Source organism: Lepisosteus platostomus, chromosome 2 (genome assembly GCF_059453375.1).
Source record: "Lepisosteus platostomus isolate fLepPlt1 chromosome 2, fLepPlt1.hap1, whole genome shotgun sequence".
Taxonomy (NCBI): Eukaryota; Metazoa; Chordata; class Actinopteri; order Semionotiformes; family Lepisosteidae; genus Lepisosteus; species Lepisosteus platostomus.
Window position 1 is genome coordinate 72,848,915 of NC_142612.1, and position 16,242 is coordinate 72,865,156.

The 16,242-nt window shown below is 39.2% G+C and overlaps 1 protein-coding gene across 1 annotated transcript; it reads left to right on the forward strand.

Annotated features, from left to right (window-relative positions):
* Window positions 1–2,755: 2,755 nt before the first annotated feature.
* On the forward strand, window positions 2,756–4,925 carry her13 (hairy-related 13). The gene is made up of 4 exons (XM_088617303.1): window positions 2,756–3,047; window positions 3,146–3,232; window positions 3,366–3,447; window positions 3,585–4,925. Exons 1-4 carry the CDS (start codon window positions 2,967–2,969, stop codon window positions 4,040–4,042), a joined length of 708 nt encoding a protein of 235 aa, XP_088473429.1. The 5' UTR covers window positions 2,756–2,966; the 3' UTR covers window positions 4,043–4,925.
* The last annotated feature ends 11,317 nt before the right edge of the window (window positions 4,926–16,242 follow it).

Below are 16,242 nucleotides of genomic sequence, written 5' to 3' on the forward strand. Positions count from 1 at the left end.
CAGAATGTCCTACTGTGCGTTAATACGAAGAACAGAATTGGAGAAACAGATGAAAAGTTGCTTCGTTTTTTTATGTTGAGAGTGTCAGATATGAGCCTGTACTTGGACAATAAGTAAAAACATTTTATAGGAAATGAGAGGGTAGAGACCAGCGTCAGCACGCGAGCTGCAAAGGAAGAGGTAGAGTATTTTTCTACTATGGAAGGTAAAAAAGTGAAAATAGGAACAAAAAAACATATAAGCCTCTACATGTGTTCCTACGATAATGCTTAACAGCTTAAAAGGCTGTTTAGAATCTCGTGTTATAAACGAAACAACCCAGTGTGTTCCAAACGTCACATTTGCATTGAACAAAAGGTGTACACTGTGGCTTTGAAATACGTCAGGTGTATTGATTGTATCTCGTGGACTACACTCTGGCCATCGGGCCTTGCTAGATCCGCTTGACTTCCTGACTTAGGCCACCAAGTAAAATACAAACTTCCGGACAATAGGCTTCGTAATATTCTGTATCTTTCCTGGATCTGTAAACACGTGTAACACAATTCACGACCGGTATAGTCTTTCTTCTGTTTAGTTCCATGCGGGCTACACCTTGTGGTTCTTTTACAATTGCACTAAGGATCTATGTGATGCATATGAGTGAAGCTTTAGCACTAGTAGGTTACTGTCAGCTGTTACTGGCATGGCTTTAAACAGAGAAGCCAGGATATTTCAGATTTCTTCTTTCCGTTTATCTTAGAAATCTGTACATTTTTATGTCGTTCCTCTCCTAATAAACGTGATTTGCATTACTTATGTACCTACCAGGTAGACGGTAAATGATTGAGCGGAAGGCACACAAACTTACAATGAACCCTTTTCTCTCACTAGTGAGTTTGTATCAGTCATATCTATGTAGCTGCTGGTTGTCTTATGAGTTTTCTTTTACTTTGTAAAAAAAAAACACGTCAAAACATTTTATAGCCTTGAATATATTATAGGGAAACAGATGGCGAATCCAACTTTTAACACACACGACATAAATTGATAAGCTCCTGGTGTACATGCATACTGCTATCATTCAGCAATCCATGAATAGCACTAAAATGGTGGTGAAGGAGAGGGAGGGTTAGGTACTTCTGCGAGAAGTGAACAAAGGCAGTCACAGACAGCTGCTAGATCTGCAGACTAGACTGTTAAGAATAGTTGAAGCAAAGCATGGCAGGGCGAGGTGCCAAAACCTCCCACTTCAAAGCCCAGAAATATTGCCTTCTCTTCGGTAGTGTAGCTGTTTTATTGCTCCCCTATTGCCAGCCTGCTGAATTAGAGGGGAAATTTAGTGCGTAGAATTTGTGCTTTTCTGTTGATTTACCTGTGGAAATTGCTAAGTGCCTCTCTGAACTATTTTTAGAGCCAGGCGCAAGTTCCCCTTTCAATTGTACAGCGGCATCTGCGTAACAATACAATCCCTGCACGTTACACGTGCGATTAAATGAGAAACACACACCTCTAGTGCCTATGAACAATATTCCAACTGCTTTCAACCCTTTTACCGAACTGCTCATTATAGATCGTCAGCATCATAATACATCGCACCTCCCAAAAGGGCAGTTTAAATAAGGTCTCTTTGTATATGTGTTTTGTGAGCTTTTCTCCGAGATTCGTACTGATATGAATGTGTTTCACTCCAATACTCCAGTACGAGGTTGTTTTGTGTGTGTGTCCCCTGCAGACTTTCTGAGCTCCAAGTTTGTGCAGAAGGAGAATGAGTTCTAGCCTTTGGATCATATGCGCTTGCAAACCACCGAGAGAACCGAACAACGGCGAACAAATGAAGCGCGAGCTAACACCTGTCGTTTTCTTTGGGGACGGGTCCTTAATTCTCTGACTTGATTCATTTAGTCCAAAGGGGCTGCAGCTGCCAACTGTCGGCATCGTGTTACATTCACAAGGCCGTACAGAATAGGTCTCAGAGTAACAGATCTCGAATAGGAGGTACAGGAAAGAAGCAGGGCAAAAAATAAAATAAAAATAAAATGAAATTCGCATTAGCTGTGTTCCCATGCCCTTACAAATAATGTCCCTGCAGCTCCAATTGTATTTTTTCTTAAATATATGATCATTTAATTGTATAAAAATCACAATGTATTTGGAATTTATGTGCCACTTTTATAGAGTTGCATGATACAATATTGTCATTTTAATGTAACAGTGCTCCATAATATATACGGGAACCAACTAAATGAACCATTGAAACGTCTCCCTATAAGAAACATGCTGTCTTGTCATAAAGTAATATTACCCAACACTACTTCCGCCCCGGAACAGTTTTTTTTTTGGTCAAAGAACAAAAGTGTTCTTTCACAGCTTTTCCCATACTTTTCCCTGTGTTTCATCTTCTATATTCGAATTGTCTAGATGGATACGATGTGAATAATTCCGATTTGTTTCAGGACTCAATGAATACAGATACACTCTACAGTAAAGTTATTTTTTTTAAACAGACTGCATGAATATCTAACAGTGCATTGTTTCATTGCCCTGGAGCGTCCGTGGTTTATAATTTTCCTCCCAGGCTCATGAATGTTTGGGGGGGGGGGGGGGGAGAAAATCGCCTCTGCCGGCACAATAAACCACAAAAATAATTTCCTTGCCCATTCACATGTCCGCGCAAGCGAGTCCAGAGAGTCTGTGCGCGGAGACAAAGGGCTGCTTCGCGATTGGCTGAAACGGGGGTCGCTCCGGCGTCTCCGAGTTCGAGTAGCCAAGCCTCTCATTCATATGTAAATTAGACCCTATAAATACCTACCACAGCCATCCAGTGCCAACGGCAGAACTCGTTAAGGTTACACAATAAACCCGGGCTTGTTTGCTTATACTGTATAGATTTGCGTCTGCGTCCGCCTTCCAGCTGCCACTTTGAAGGATAGTAACGCAACTGTGGATTACACACTGTTTTCTCTTGTTCTTGGGTTGAAACCAACATGGCCCCCTCATCTCGACCCAGTAAAAATGGATCTAGCAGGGATGAGGAGGAATACTATGGGATCAAAGGGGACAGAAAGGTAATTATCTGCTCGTTTCACGTACACGTTTCTGTAAATGCTGTCATTTGCACTCAGGGGCTGTGATTGAATCCTATTTTTTTAAACCTCCACTATAGGCAAGGAAACCTTTGGTTGAGAAAAAGAGAAGAGCCCGTATCAATGAGAGTTTACATGAACTCAGGGGGCTCCTGGCAGATTCGGATGTAAGTTTTATAGTCTTTTACATTGTTTTTTTTATTATTATTTACCAATATACCTGGAATACCAATACTTTTATTGCGTTCGTAAGTTTTTTTTAAAATGAAACGTAATGGCATCCTGCTTTTGCTTTTATAGTTCCAGACAAAAATGGAGAATGCCGAAGTGTTAGAAATGACCGTGAAGCGAGTTGAAAACATTTTGCGGAACAGAGCAATAGGTAAGAAATGCTTTAACGCGGTCTGAGTGCCATTGATCAGCCTGCATTCTCGAAACAGCGCACGGAGCCATAACGCGTAATTCCCCTTCCCAAGATGTGTGCATACCTAATCTTTGTTTTCCCCTCTGTATTTGCAGAAGCAGATACTCTAAACCGAGAGGCCAGTGAGAGGTTCGCTGCAGGCTACATCCAGTGTATGCACGAGGTGCACATGTTTGTGTCGAATTGCCCAGGGATTGACGCCACGGTGGCTGCGGAGTTATTAAATCACCTTTTGGAATCTATGCCTTTGAATGAAGACCATTTCCAGGATATGCTTGTGGATTTAATGTCGGACTGCACCAGCAACAACAGCACTTGGCCTGGTAGTGATGGGATGTGCCCCTCTCTGGTGTCCCCCGGAGGTACGAGCTTGTCCGGCGCCCCCTCCTTGCTCTCTCCGGCCCCCTCCACAACATCAGGCGAGGACATCTGTTCTGATCTGGACGAGACTGACAATGAACAGAATCAAATTTCGCCAGAAACCCTGGAAAACTCGGGGATCCAGAATATGCCCACTACTACCTATTCAAAATCGATGTGGAGACCTTGGTAGACGTCTCGTCCGACCCTGCCTTTTTTTTCTCAATGAAAATCACGTTTTATTTTAAAACCTACCTACTGATATGGCTTGTGTGTATTTTGAGGTCCGTTAAAAATAGCCCGTATAATTGTGGGGAAAAAAAGGGTCCACGGGTGTTGTTTCAGTAATGTATGGCACTGTTCCTCTGACTGCTACTGATTTCCAGTCGTCTTATTAGAGCTCTCCTCTTAGAGGCGAAACTATGTGTTTGTAAATATCTGTTCGTTAAGTGTGGACATCGCAGAAAAGCTCTTGTAAAGCACAACCTATCTGGTAATGCGCTAAGTGTTTCAACTAACTACAGATGTCCACTTAGAAATAAAAAATAGTGTTTTATAAAAATGAATATTACCAAGATAATTGTGTTTGTATAGAATATTGGGTTTTAGTTGTACATTTTCCCCATATTCCTTAAAGGAATATGTATTAGTTTTTTTAATCAGTTAGGCGTGTACTTTTACCTTCAATGAAGGAAGGATAAATTAAATGCTAGATAATAAATGTCAAAATATTGGCAGCAGGGTTCCATTAGGGGAGGAAAGTACATGTACGCGCACGTGAAATGACTGTTAGCACATTAGTGTTTTTCTGTCCAATATGTATTTTTTTTTCGTAATCTGGATTTTTGTTATCACTGTAATTAGATAGACCTGTTTTTGGATGTGCTTTACTGTTAAACCAGCGTGAATGTATTGCTCAGCTGTTTCCTGAGAACAGTCTTGTCAAGCTCGGCGACTTTGTAATCGTTCATCGTGCCTTACGTGTATCGCCTTCCACCCATGCTATGTGACTTTAGAATGTATTGCTGTCTACCTTGTGTTCAAGCGATTAAAGATAATGTTATTTCCCTCCCAAAGTAATGTGTCCTTTTTGGAACAAATCAATGTTTGTCGACCACGTACTCCAATGCCGAGAAGGATAATATTTGTATTATCAAATGACACATTAAAGTGCATTAACAATTTTATCAAATCCATTTTCAATTCATTAAATCACAGGTTTTAAGTAAAGGCTACAATGAAATTGACTGGAATACCTAAACATGACTATAGGTCATAGAGGCTTTCAATACACCTTAGGCATGTGATTAACTACCATACCCAATATGAAATAAATTTAAAGGGTTAAATAGAGTAATAAGTGGAGTATCGCAACAGAACATGTTCATTAACCTACAGTCAACTGATGTTTCACTACAAATCATCTGGGTGCAGGAAGACCACATGTTTAGAAGTCTTTCAGAGTTGGCTTCGCCCGAGTGACCGATTTTTAAATTCCCTTTTGTTTCTGCAGTGTCAGTGTCAAATATGACGCTTCGTCTTCAAAGCAAGGGGGTCGCCGCTCGCCACCCTGTGAAGCTTTTTTGATTTCTGCCGAATGTGTGATGTGCAGACTGGGTGTTAGTGGCAAAACTTTCGAACTTTTTTAAAGAATATAATCCCGACATTTTTTTCAATCAACTCTATATTTCGAAAGTAATGTATATGCAATTAGTAAATGAAAATAAAGAAAGCTAAAAAGACAATCTTTCCTGTTATTCAATAATGTAATTCTGTCACACAACAGTTGCTTGCTACAGTAGCCAAAACACATATACTTACAGTAGAGGAACAAACGTCTGATTTATTAAATATGATAAACGTTTGCTTAAACATTTTATTGTCTAAAATAAAATAAGCTTTACTGTAGGTTTTGGTTCAGCCCCTTTCTATATGCGTTTTTACGTACTTATATGTATTACATTGATGATCTCCGCGTCATGGCGACATATTAAAACTAGGTCATTTCTGATTTTAGAGCTTTATGGGTATCACTACCTTCTAATGCTGCTGATTGAGTATACTAAATTTAACGTGACAATTTAAGAAAGTTTATATGTCCTCAACGTATTCTTATAAACAAAGGTGTTTATCTTTGCTATATGAGGTGCAAGGGATCTTTTCCTTAGTGTGGGTCACTATTCACTGCTCTCCGTAGTTCTCTGCATAAGAACTTTCCCACTTTTGTTCGACAGGAATGAAAAAGCATGTAAGTGAAGAGTTAAGTGTATACCTAATCGCAATAGGTGCATTAAATACTAGTTGTAAATAAATATTTTTTATACTTACATAATATAAAAGTTATTTTTATTTGTTGAATGGCCAGTTACAATGTCAAAACACAGAGCTAGGCTGTGAAAGATTTTTAGAACTACTGTAAAGAATTGAGACCTTTCAAATACTAACATGTCAGTGCTTATAAATATATAACGATGGGAAGGATTTTCTCGTTATCCTCCCATCATCTCATTATTGAATGCAGTTAATATACTGTGCAGATCACATACCCATATTCGGGTCTTTTGTAAAGTGGCTTGCTGAGTTTTCCAAGCTACTTGTGTTCTACAAAGAATTTGCGTCAGGAATTCTCCCGTCTGCTCTATTATTCTAACCCACACATATTTTTAAGCATAACATGTGCTTTATCTGCTAAGAAATAAAACGGCCTTGTTTCATACAACAGTATTGAATAGTAGTAAAACTATGACTTAAAAGGGATATCTTTCAGAAGCGAGGAGACTACCTCGCTGGCGCGTCGTGGACTTCTCACGGAGAAGATGAAAGAGCTCTGTTGCTCAGGAGGCTGCGTCTCCAGCCTTGTAAACACGGTCACCTTTGATGGCACTGTGAAAAGGACGTGTCGATGACAACACCACCAGGTACGGAAACAATTGCTTTAGTCAACAGGAAAATGCTAAATCCTGTCCCCAAACAAAATGCCAGGCAGTACTACAAAGAGCCCTCTTTTTTTCACTCGTTCTCCCTATTCCGTCGATTATTACAAAATCTTAAAAGGTGGCGCCCATAAACTTTGCGCAACCTAACAGCTTTTACTATAAAATACCCCCAGCCGAATTTTTTCAAATGTAAATTACAATGCAGCGTATCATTTAGTAATTTAACAACATATTGAAGAAGAGACCTTAACGATTCGTCAGGATTTTAACATTTCAGTTTTATATTGTGTCGAGATCTGTTCCGAATAAAATAGAATAGAAACTCAGATTACGAGTTCAGATTCTGACATGCAGAACGAAAATGATCTATATATAAACATATCATGATATATAAAGGTATATATTCTATTCACTGTCTATTTTCAGTTTGTAATCGAGGTTTGGTTAACAAGAGCGGATTAAAGGAGACTGTGGAATGGCCCTCCCTGCGGGGGATCCTGTCAGTTTTCACAGCTCTCACTCAAATTGGGAAATGTGCAAATTCAGAGGCATGTCTAGTGATATGCAGACTTGATCAAAGCTGGAAAAGCTCCTCTTGACAGTCTGTTTATCCACCAGCATGGCATTCCTGCAAAGCACAAAATTCAGGCCTTGTTAGTATCCGAAACGGTAAATCGAAAATTAAGATTTCCTCGTTTTGTACAAATCAGCCTGTCTTTTTATACCACTAAATAGCACGCTAGAGTAAGGTACAACCCCCCAAGGAATTTATTTGATCTAGTTTCTGTTTTCATTTTGATAGTTCAACATCCATAATTGCAAATCCCAAAATAATAAATAGGTCAATCCATTCATCCTTCTGGGTCTGTCTTATGTCAATAGTTTTAAATTTGTGATGCTGTCGTTGATGTATTTGGATGGTTGGTTGACCATCTTCGTAAGAATGTAATTTGAGAAATGTGCATTTTAAAATCTACTGCATTACATTATTGTGTATATTTGAAGAAGAACCTATGCTGGCGCAGTATCCGGCATTGCTGTCTTACAGCACTGGGGGCCTGGGTTCAATTCCAGGGGCACTGTCTTTGTGAAGCTTGTATGTTCTCTCTGTGTTTGCATGGGTTTCCTCTGGGTGGTCTAAAGACATGCCAGCAGGTTAATTGGCTTCTGGGGAAATTTGGCCATAGTTGGTGTATTTGTGTCTATGTGTGCCCTGCCCTGTGATGGACTAAAGCCAGTCCTGGGTAATCCCTGCCTTGTGCCCATTGCTTGCTGTGATAGCCTCTGTAGCCTGTATTGGATAAAGTGATTAGAAAATGGATGGATGGATATTTGAATAATAAAGGCCATTTCAGAGGCAGCAGTGTGAAATACCACATTGGACTCTAGAATATGGGTCCTTAGTCCTGGCCCCAGAGGAACACCATATTTTTTGGTTTTTGCTCCAGTCTCGTTTTTAATCACAGGATAAGTTTTTGCAGTTTTCTATGTAGGGCAGTTTTATAAATTTGTTCTGATGGGATTTATATTTGGTATCAAATCATTTCTGAGTTTGAGAACTGCCCTCATTCAGGTGTGCGTAATTGATCAAGTAGGAAGAGCTCTCAAGTTAACAGCCATGCTGTGGAGAGGCTGTGTAACATCCTGTGTGTTGAAGCTGTAGGAAACAGTACCCTTGAAGTCGGGTGTTTTTGACACACAGGACAGACTGAAAAAACAAGTTAAATAAACTCAGAACAAGCAAGCCAGTCAATTAAGTGTCAAATCAGTGTGCACAGGAGCTGTAGAGCTCAGCAGGATAGAAAACCAGCAGACACTGTGTTTCTCCTGGACCAGGGTGGGGAACCAGTGCCCTAGACTGACTGGAGTTACTGGAAGCTTGTGGGTCTAATCTCTTTTTGGGTCATTGCAAGGTAGTTCACTCAATTTGCTTCAGTAAAAAATCCAGCTGGAGCAACACATGCAAACACTATACAAGTTGCTGGGATTAAAACTGTCAAACAAATTAACTGATAATACTGATGAGTATCTGGATATATCCGTTCAATAATTTGTCTCATCCTCTTTTCAAAGTGCCATGCAAGGCTTGGTTATAGATGTCTGAAACCTCTAGTGATTTTAGAATTCAAAACTAATTCACAGTGGTCTAGATGGCTATGGTTTAATGCAGTGTGAATTTAAAGGGTAATTTCTCTCCTTCATCATTTGGATTATGATGATCGTGATAATGAAGGTAATTTTAAGCATATGCATTTATCAGCAAACTGTTATTCACGGTAAATGGCAACAACTAGATTGTGAAGTAGATTCTGAAAGAAACTTGGCTGTGTTTCCTGTGAAGATTTGCTCTATAAATGCAATGCAGAGAAGAAAATTAAATTCGGTCAGTCGAGACCCCTGAAAGAACATGAACATGGCACATGATTGTGTTGTGGTTGTTAGAAGAAAACTAAAAGAAAAGTCTTTAGTTTTTTACTATGGAATGCTGACTAATTTAAGAGGAGTCTCCCATTTTTCTGGAGGTTTTGGTAACAGTGAAACTATACATGCATGATTCTTTAGATCTGAAATGGAAGACCCTAGTCCTTTGGCTCTTGGGTGAGGGGGGTACTCACTCAGACTAGCTGGACATTGCATTAAGGAAAGGAAGACTGCTTTACTTAAGGAAGCTTTGGACTTGACAGAGGACTATCACAATGACAGGGCTGTACCTCAGACCACCCCAGAACTCACTGGTTTGATTATGTCCCCTTTGCCCAGTCCAGACCCTCAAGAGCCAAGTAAGAGAGACTGACAGACCCACGACTGTCCTCAGTAGAGACTAAAGAGATGTGCAGGTCCACACTGAAGACTCTATATTTTCTATTGTTACTGTCTCTACCTGGAGAGAGTTACTGGCAGTGAAGCACTTACCACCTTACCAGTGCCTGGAGGTCACTGTATTAACCATCATTACTGAAAAATCAAGGAATCTACAGCACTAGATATTGCACACTATCACTGTGGATTCATTTATTTTGTAAATGGATGCCCTTTCGGTGATTAAAGACAAACTGCATTTCATTGCTTTATGTACTGTGCAGGGTTATAACCTCTGTTTTACTAAAGTATCTAAATGTGCAGTTCAAGGAGGTACTTTTTATATATGGTCATTTATTTTAAAGCACACACATCTAGAAACCAGATCTCTCTTCTTTTATCATTGCGCAGACTAAATCTGCAGTAATAATAAGTCTAAAATATAAATTTGCTTACTTTTTAAGCAAAATGAATGCAGAAAGTAGCATGTAAGATGAAAGAGGATGTACATTTACATACAGTTCCAGATGGATTGGACACTTTTTAACAACCACAGCATTTCTCTTCAGAAATGTTGATGATGAGTCTTGTGTTATTTTTTGAATGGTTGTTTGTTTTCCCAATTTTTCTATTTATTGAGCTTTTTCCCTTTTGTTTTGTGAAGTATTTGTTCTTTGGTAATTCTGGTAATGTATTTATGGATACTAGTTTGTATTGAAGAGAATAATAGCTCACAGCAAATTTGAAATCTAAATCTATCAGTTTTTCTGTCAGCCTGCCTGCCTGTCTGTGTAGCCATATGCTCTTTCATCTGCTTCATCCTCTTTTCAAAAGGCCCTCCAAGTCTTGTTGCTGTAAATATATGGGGGTTGTCTGAGACCCCTGGGGATTTTAACGCTCAAAAGCAAATCCCTGTTCTTAACTGACACTTCTGAACAGGGTAAACTCTAGACCAGGGCTGTCCAGTCCTGTTCCTGGAGGACCTGAGTGTGTGTGGGTTTTCTTTCCAGCTCTGTGTTTAACGAGCTAAACCAACTGGTTACTGTCTTAACTGGACTAATGATGGAATTGCTTTTCAAGTCCCTATGCCCAAGACTGGGGCCCAGGCTGTGTTTGAACGAGGAACAAGTAAATGTTTATTCCATGCTGCAAAGAGAAGAAAAGAAACAGTGAAGAAGAAGGAAGAAGGCTCCACAGCCAAAACGTGGTGTTTCTTTTCTTCTCTTGATGTAGCTCCCCACTTGAATTACTCTGTTTGAGTAACCTCATTTCATTGGAAAGGTGTGCATAATGTGAATTGTACTAATTTATTCCACCTTGGCTTATTAACAAACACCCATTCATCCATTTTCTAGCTGCCCTTTCTAATTGGGGGTCACAGGGGAGCCGGAGCCTGTCCTGTCAACCAGCAGGCACAAGGAGGGACACACCCTGGACGGGACACCAGTCCACTGCAGGGCAGACTCAGACACAAACACAGACACACACACACTCACACCAGGGGCACATTTCCCAGAAACCAATTAACCTCCCGGGATATCTTTGGACTGTGGGAAGGAGCCAGAGTACCTGGAGGAAACCCACAGCAAACACAGGGAGAGCACAAACTCCATGCAGATAGAATTGATCAGTGCTCTAATCAGCTTTACTAAACATGATCATGATCATTTTAATGTTACCCTCAGTTTTTGATACAGACCCATTAGCTATACGTTTCATCTGTTTAATTTTAGAAATCAAAATGATTACTCCAAATCATTGTGCCCATTTTAAAATGAGTTAAGCAAAAAAGCGTTACTCATTGGGAGTTGCATGTAAAGAATAACATTGAATGCGTGTGCTTTCCCCCACAAAGACTAGTCACCTTTTAACACACTTACATGACCCTAAAACTACGTGCCTTTATTTATGTGAAAGATGATACGTAGGGTCTTCGGCCATGATAACTGGTGGCGCCTAAGTGCGGATCTGAATCACAATTCCCTTTAAGATCTTTAACAAAAATGCAAAACTACAGAACTAGGTGACAGCAAGCGCATCAAAGGCGTAACCATAAACACGGTTCTTTTCTCAATCCTTGCAAAACAGAAAAACACAACAACAACAACAACGGCTGTCTTTGTTTTAAGGAAACGTGCAAAGAACCACGTCCTAATAGTATACAGTATATTTAAAATATACGGTAGATAAAAAGTACGTGTGAGTAAAAGTTCTATAAGAGAAAGTGCAAGTTGAAATGGTGCAGATAAAACCACAATGGAATAAAATCACGTTCTTCAGAATAACCTCCTATCTGGGAGGAGGAAACTGCGTTTACGCCGTGAGTATGAAAGCAACATTTTAATCCAACAAAGGTTTCAAAGAGGAAACGGTAAAAAAATAACACAAATACCCGACCAGCCAATGCATTCGATGGGACTATTTAGTGCTTCAAGTTAATAGTTGATTTATACGGTTATAAGTTATAAAGAAATGATTCGAGTCGGTGGTGTACTTTCATGCTAACCTATATCATAGTCATTTTTTAAAAAAACGAACTGAACTGTCTTTAAGAGCCTTATACTAATTTGTTTTTGTTAGACAGATACTTTATTGTCCACTACTGTGGAAATTGTCTTCGGCTTCTCCCATAAAATTACAAAAACACACAAGCAAAACATAAAAGTCACATAAAATCAAACCAAGTACATGAAATCACAACAACAATATGTAATACATAAATAAATAGGTAGAGGGGGGATTACTTTTACAATAATTAATTGAGCGGTTTTATTGCTGAGGGGACAAAGGGCTTCTTATAAATGTTTTTATCTGAACTCGGTACCCTATACCGTCTTCGTGGTGGGAGTATTATGAATTGAGAATGGAGTGGGTGTGTGATGTTCCTTATCATTCTGAGACCTGTATTATGATATAAATCGCTGACCTGGGGCTGTTGGAGATGTTCCCCCATGATTGTTCCTGCAATTTTCACAATCCTGGACAGTTAGGTTTTGCTTTTCAACCCCAGGTGTCCATTCCGAGCTGTCATATTAAAGGCCAAGATGCTCTCAACGCGCATTTTATTTAAATAAGAACAAACATTTCACCCTTTATGGACACTTCCATGGTAAATACGTATAGGTCTTAAGAAAGCACCGTTCTGTCCATGTAACGGTTTTCCAGCAGGTGATCTATCCTGGAATTTCAATCCAGCAGTCGGTGAGAAAAACATGTTTCAATAAAACATGATATACTTCGTGTCAGGGCACGTTTTAGGTATGTTTTTAATTCGGTGTAAATGATAATACGGCACAGAATAGTAAAGTGGTTCAGGCTGAAGACAGCTAAAAGAGAGCTGAAGACGCTTTGAAAAATCGAGCTGATCCCTTTCTTACCTGGGTGACATTAAACCTGGCGCTATAACAGCATTGCCTCACCTATGGCCACAGTCATTTAATCAGTGCCCCGTTTTCTAAAATAAATACTACGTGGAAATGTGAGGACATGGCATACACTCATTTTGTTCGCAAACATTCCAAGAATAAACATTTAAACATTTCAGAGCTTTTTAAAACTTTTAAAGCCATCTTAAATTCCGTGGATATACTGCCTGGCAGGGCAACGTACTAAAACTCACACGTATTCAGGTTTCCCTTTTGTAGTGCTAATTGCACCTCTGGGCAGTTTCGCACCTTTCTTTTGCTCTGGACACAGGCCGGAATTGAGCGAAAAAACCTGGAAGAGATGCAGATTTCAAGGCACTTCGTTATTTTGTAAGGGGGAGACCTAATTAATTATAAAAACACGCCGTTCACCCCAAAGACAAAAAAAAGAATCAAATTCAAAAAGATTCTGAAGCCACCTCGTGGTTATTAGAGGTAAACGTATTAAACTGACCCCCCCTCTCCCCGGCGTATTTTTGTACATTGCTAAGGGTTTATCTAATAGTGGGAAAACGCAGTGTGATTAAATTTGAAATTCGAAATCTAGTTAAAGTCAAAGGTTACGTCTTACACATAATTTAGTTAGGGTTTTTAGCATTCCTGTTCTTTTTTATGTTCTGTCATTCGTTTAAAAAAAACGGTTTTTATCGACGAAGGTCGTTCGCTAATAACTCATTAAAGCGACCAGCCATTATCAGTAAACGATCACTTGTGAATGAAATCATCATCAAAAGTGAGTCATTTTACATTCTTTCTAATGAAGACGACGATACCCCCTTTGTGTGAAAAACGAAAGACTCTACGAGTGCTCGAGTGCTTCAATTCATGAAAAAGTACACAAAAGACAATTAATGGGACTCATTTGACTAATAAGTCTACAGAATATTTCCGGGCTCCGTCTTCATCACATTTCTAAAATAATCTCTTGCTGTTTTGCCATGATGTGCTGTATATCTGTTCCACGCAGTTGTGACTGAAGACACGATGTTATGATCATTATGATAGAATACAGACATGATGGAAACTGCTTTAAAAAGAAAACTAAAGAGACATATTTGCCATATTTGTCATCTAAAGCTGACATTTAATAATTTATCACGTGATGAGTTACCTGTATGTCTTTAGAAATGTTTCATATGTTGCATAATGACATAAAGTGGTATCTGAATAGTTACTGCCGACTTTAAACAAAGTGCGTTTTATGCCAGCTAATTATTAATTTAAAAATATTGAATTACTAGAAAAATATTTGTCCCGAAAACACTTGGCTGTGGCTTGCGTGTTAGATACTATTCACGAAATTGGTGACAGGTCCCACTTTGCAATGCGGGCATTTCTTGTTTGTTGCTGGAACAACACCGCCATCTATTGGCGAAACTCTGACAAACAGTGTGCTACAAGGCGCAAGGAAAACCTCAGGGCAGTGAGACAATTCACATCTGAAACTAGTAAACCACACCAGTTTCTAAGGGCAAGGAACAATTTAATTGAAATAATTAAAGCAGGAGGCTAGTTAAATTAAGTAATTTAGAGACAGTTGATAAATTAGACAGTACATTATTTGAAATAGCTTTCAGTCCTTAATGGATAGAGCTTCTCTATGCAGTTTAATAAAAATAATTTCCTTAATTTTTATATAGCACTTTTTTAGAACACACCCATCGAAATACTTTACAATTAATGGTGACTCCCCTCCTCCACCACCACCCTTGTGTATCCCCCACTTGGACGATGCAACAGCAGCCAGCATGCTCCAATACGCTCACCAATTATTAGATGGGGATTATTAGGAGGCCATGATTTTGAAAATAAAAAACAGGGAAATTTGGCCAGGACACCGGGATAACACCCCTTCTCTTTTTGAGAAACACCCTGGGATTTTTAATGTCCAAGGACTGTCAGGACCTCTGTTTTTACATCTCACATCTCATCAGATAAACGGTGCCCTTCTACAAAACTTTACGGATCTCCTGAGCTACTTTCAGCAACACTCTAAAAAGGGATGGCACTTTGGTGCTGTGGTTTGCATTCCTGCCTTGCAGTGCTGGGGCCCTGAGTTCAATTTCTGGTGTGCTATCTGCATGGAGTTTGCATGTTCTCCCCATGTTCACACAGGTTCACTCTGGGTGTTTCCTCCCACAGTCCAAGGATATGGGATATATTCTGGCACCCTAGTGACCATGTGTTGTATAAAGCTATTAAAAAAATGAACTGATGAACCAAGAGGGTAATAATCCAGGGCTATGTGCCTGAGTGTCTGCAGATTGTTCTGAGTTATTTCATAATTGAATCCCATTTTTAATTCATATTTTACTACATAAATAATTTGAAATTGGTTTGATCTTTTAATAGATTTTTATTAAACTAATCTTTTAAATAAATTAATAATCAATAAATAACTAATTAAATTATCTATAATTAGTCATAAAGAACTTGAAAGTAGGGCAGAAAGCTAAACATGTTCAGTCACATCAGATGCTCGGTTAAGAGCATAAGACCCAGTACTGTCGAACTGGTTTAAGAGTGGAGCCTCGGCTCACAGCGTTTGCTATGTGATATTTTCAATAAAATGGCTGAAACCATCACAAGTGTCCTAATGTGTAACTCATTTGAACCCAACATTATGCAAAATCATCCCAGAGGGTCCGAAATCCTACAGATTGTCTAAGGACTCCACTGTGAAAACAAACAACTGTTGTGTGGCCATTTTTGATGTTTTAGAGTTTTTGTGAGGAAAACCTATACTTCTGAAACTACTTGCAAGTGCAACTGATTTGTAAAGGTGTGTTTCCATTTCCATTTTACTTTTAATGGAAGGAAAAACAAAGATGGTGTTGAAGAAAAAGTTATTTTGCAGGTGTTTTCTAACAAGTGAAGCAGTAGTTTCAGCCCAAGTAGGATTAGCAGCTGCTACTGTTGGAAGACATTGGAACACCTACAAATCATAGAAGGCTGAATTGTTTTCTACAAATGATTCCAATGTAATCTCTCAAAGAGGTGCAGAGTGTTATTTTTGGATTTTTCTTATCCTATGACTTCCTTTTTGTTCTGTGACCTGGTACTGATCAATTCAATAGAACCAAATAACCTTTATATGTACTCTGTTCTTTGAACTTTAAATATTGGTGATGCATTTCCCTACCTATTTGCTTACTATATCCTATTTTCTCTTCTGTATTTCGGAAGACCCCAGTCAAATCAATGTACCAGTAGCATAAATCATAACTCATACA

Bases quoted from the DNA above. Each gene is read 5' to 3' on its own strand.
- her13 (XM_088617303.1), top strand. From the start codon at position 2,967: ATGGCCCCCTCATCTCGACCCAGTAAAAATGGATCTAGCAGGGATGAG. The intron at 3,233-3,365 runs GTAAGTTTTATA...TTGCTTTTATAG, and splicing joins GGCTCCTGGCAGATTCGGAT to TTCCAGACAAAAATGGAGAA. The intron at 3,448-3,584 runs GTAAGAAATGCT...CTGTATTTGCAG, and splicing joins TTTGCGGAACAGAGCAATAG to AAGCAGATACTCTAAACCGA.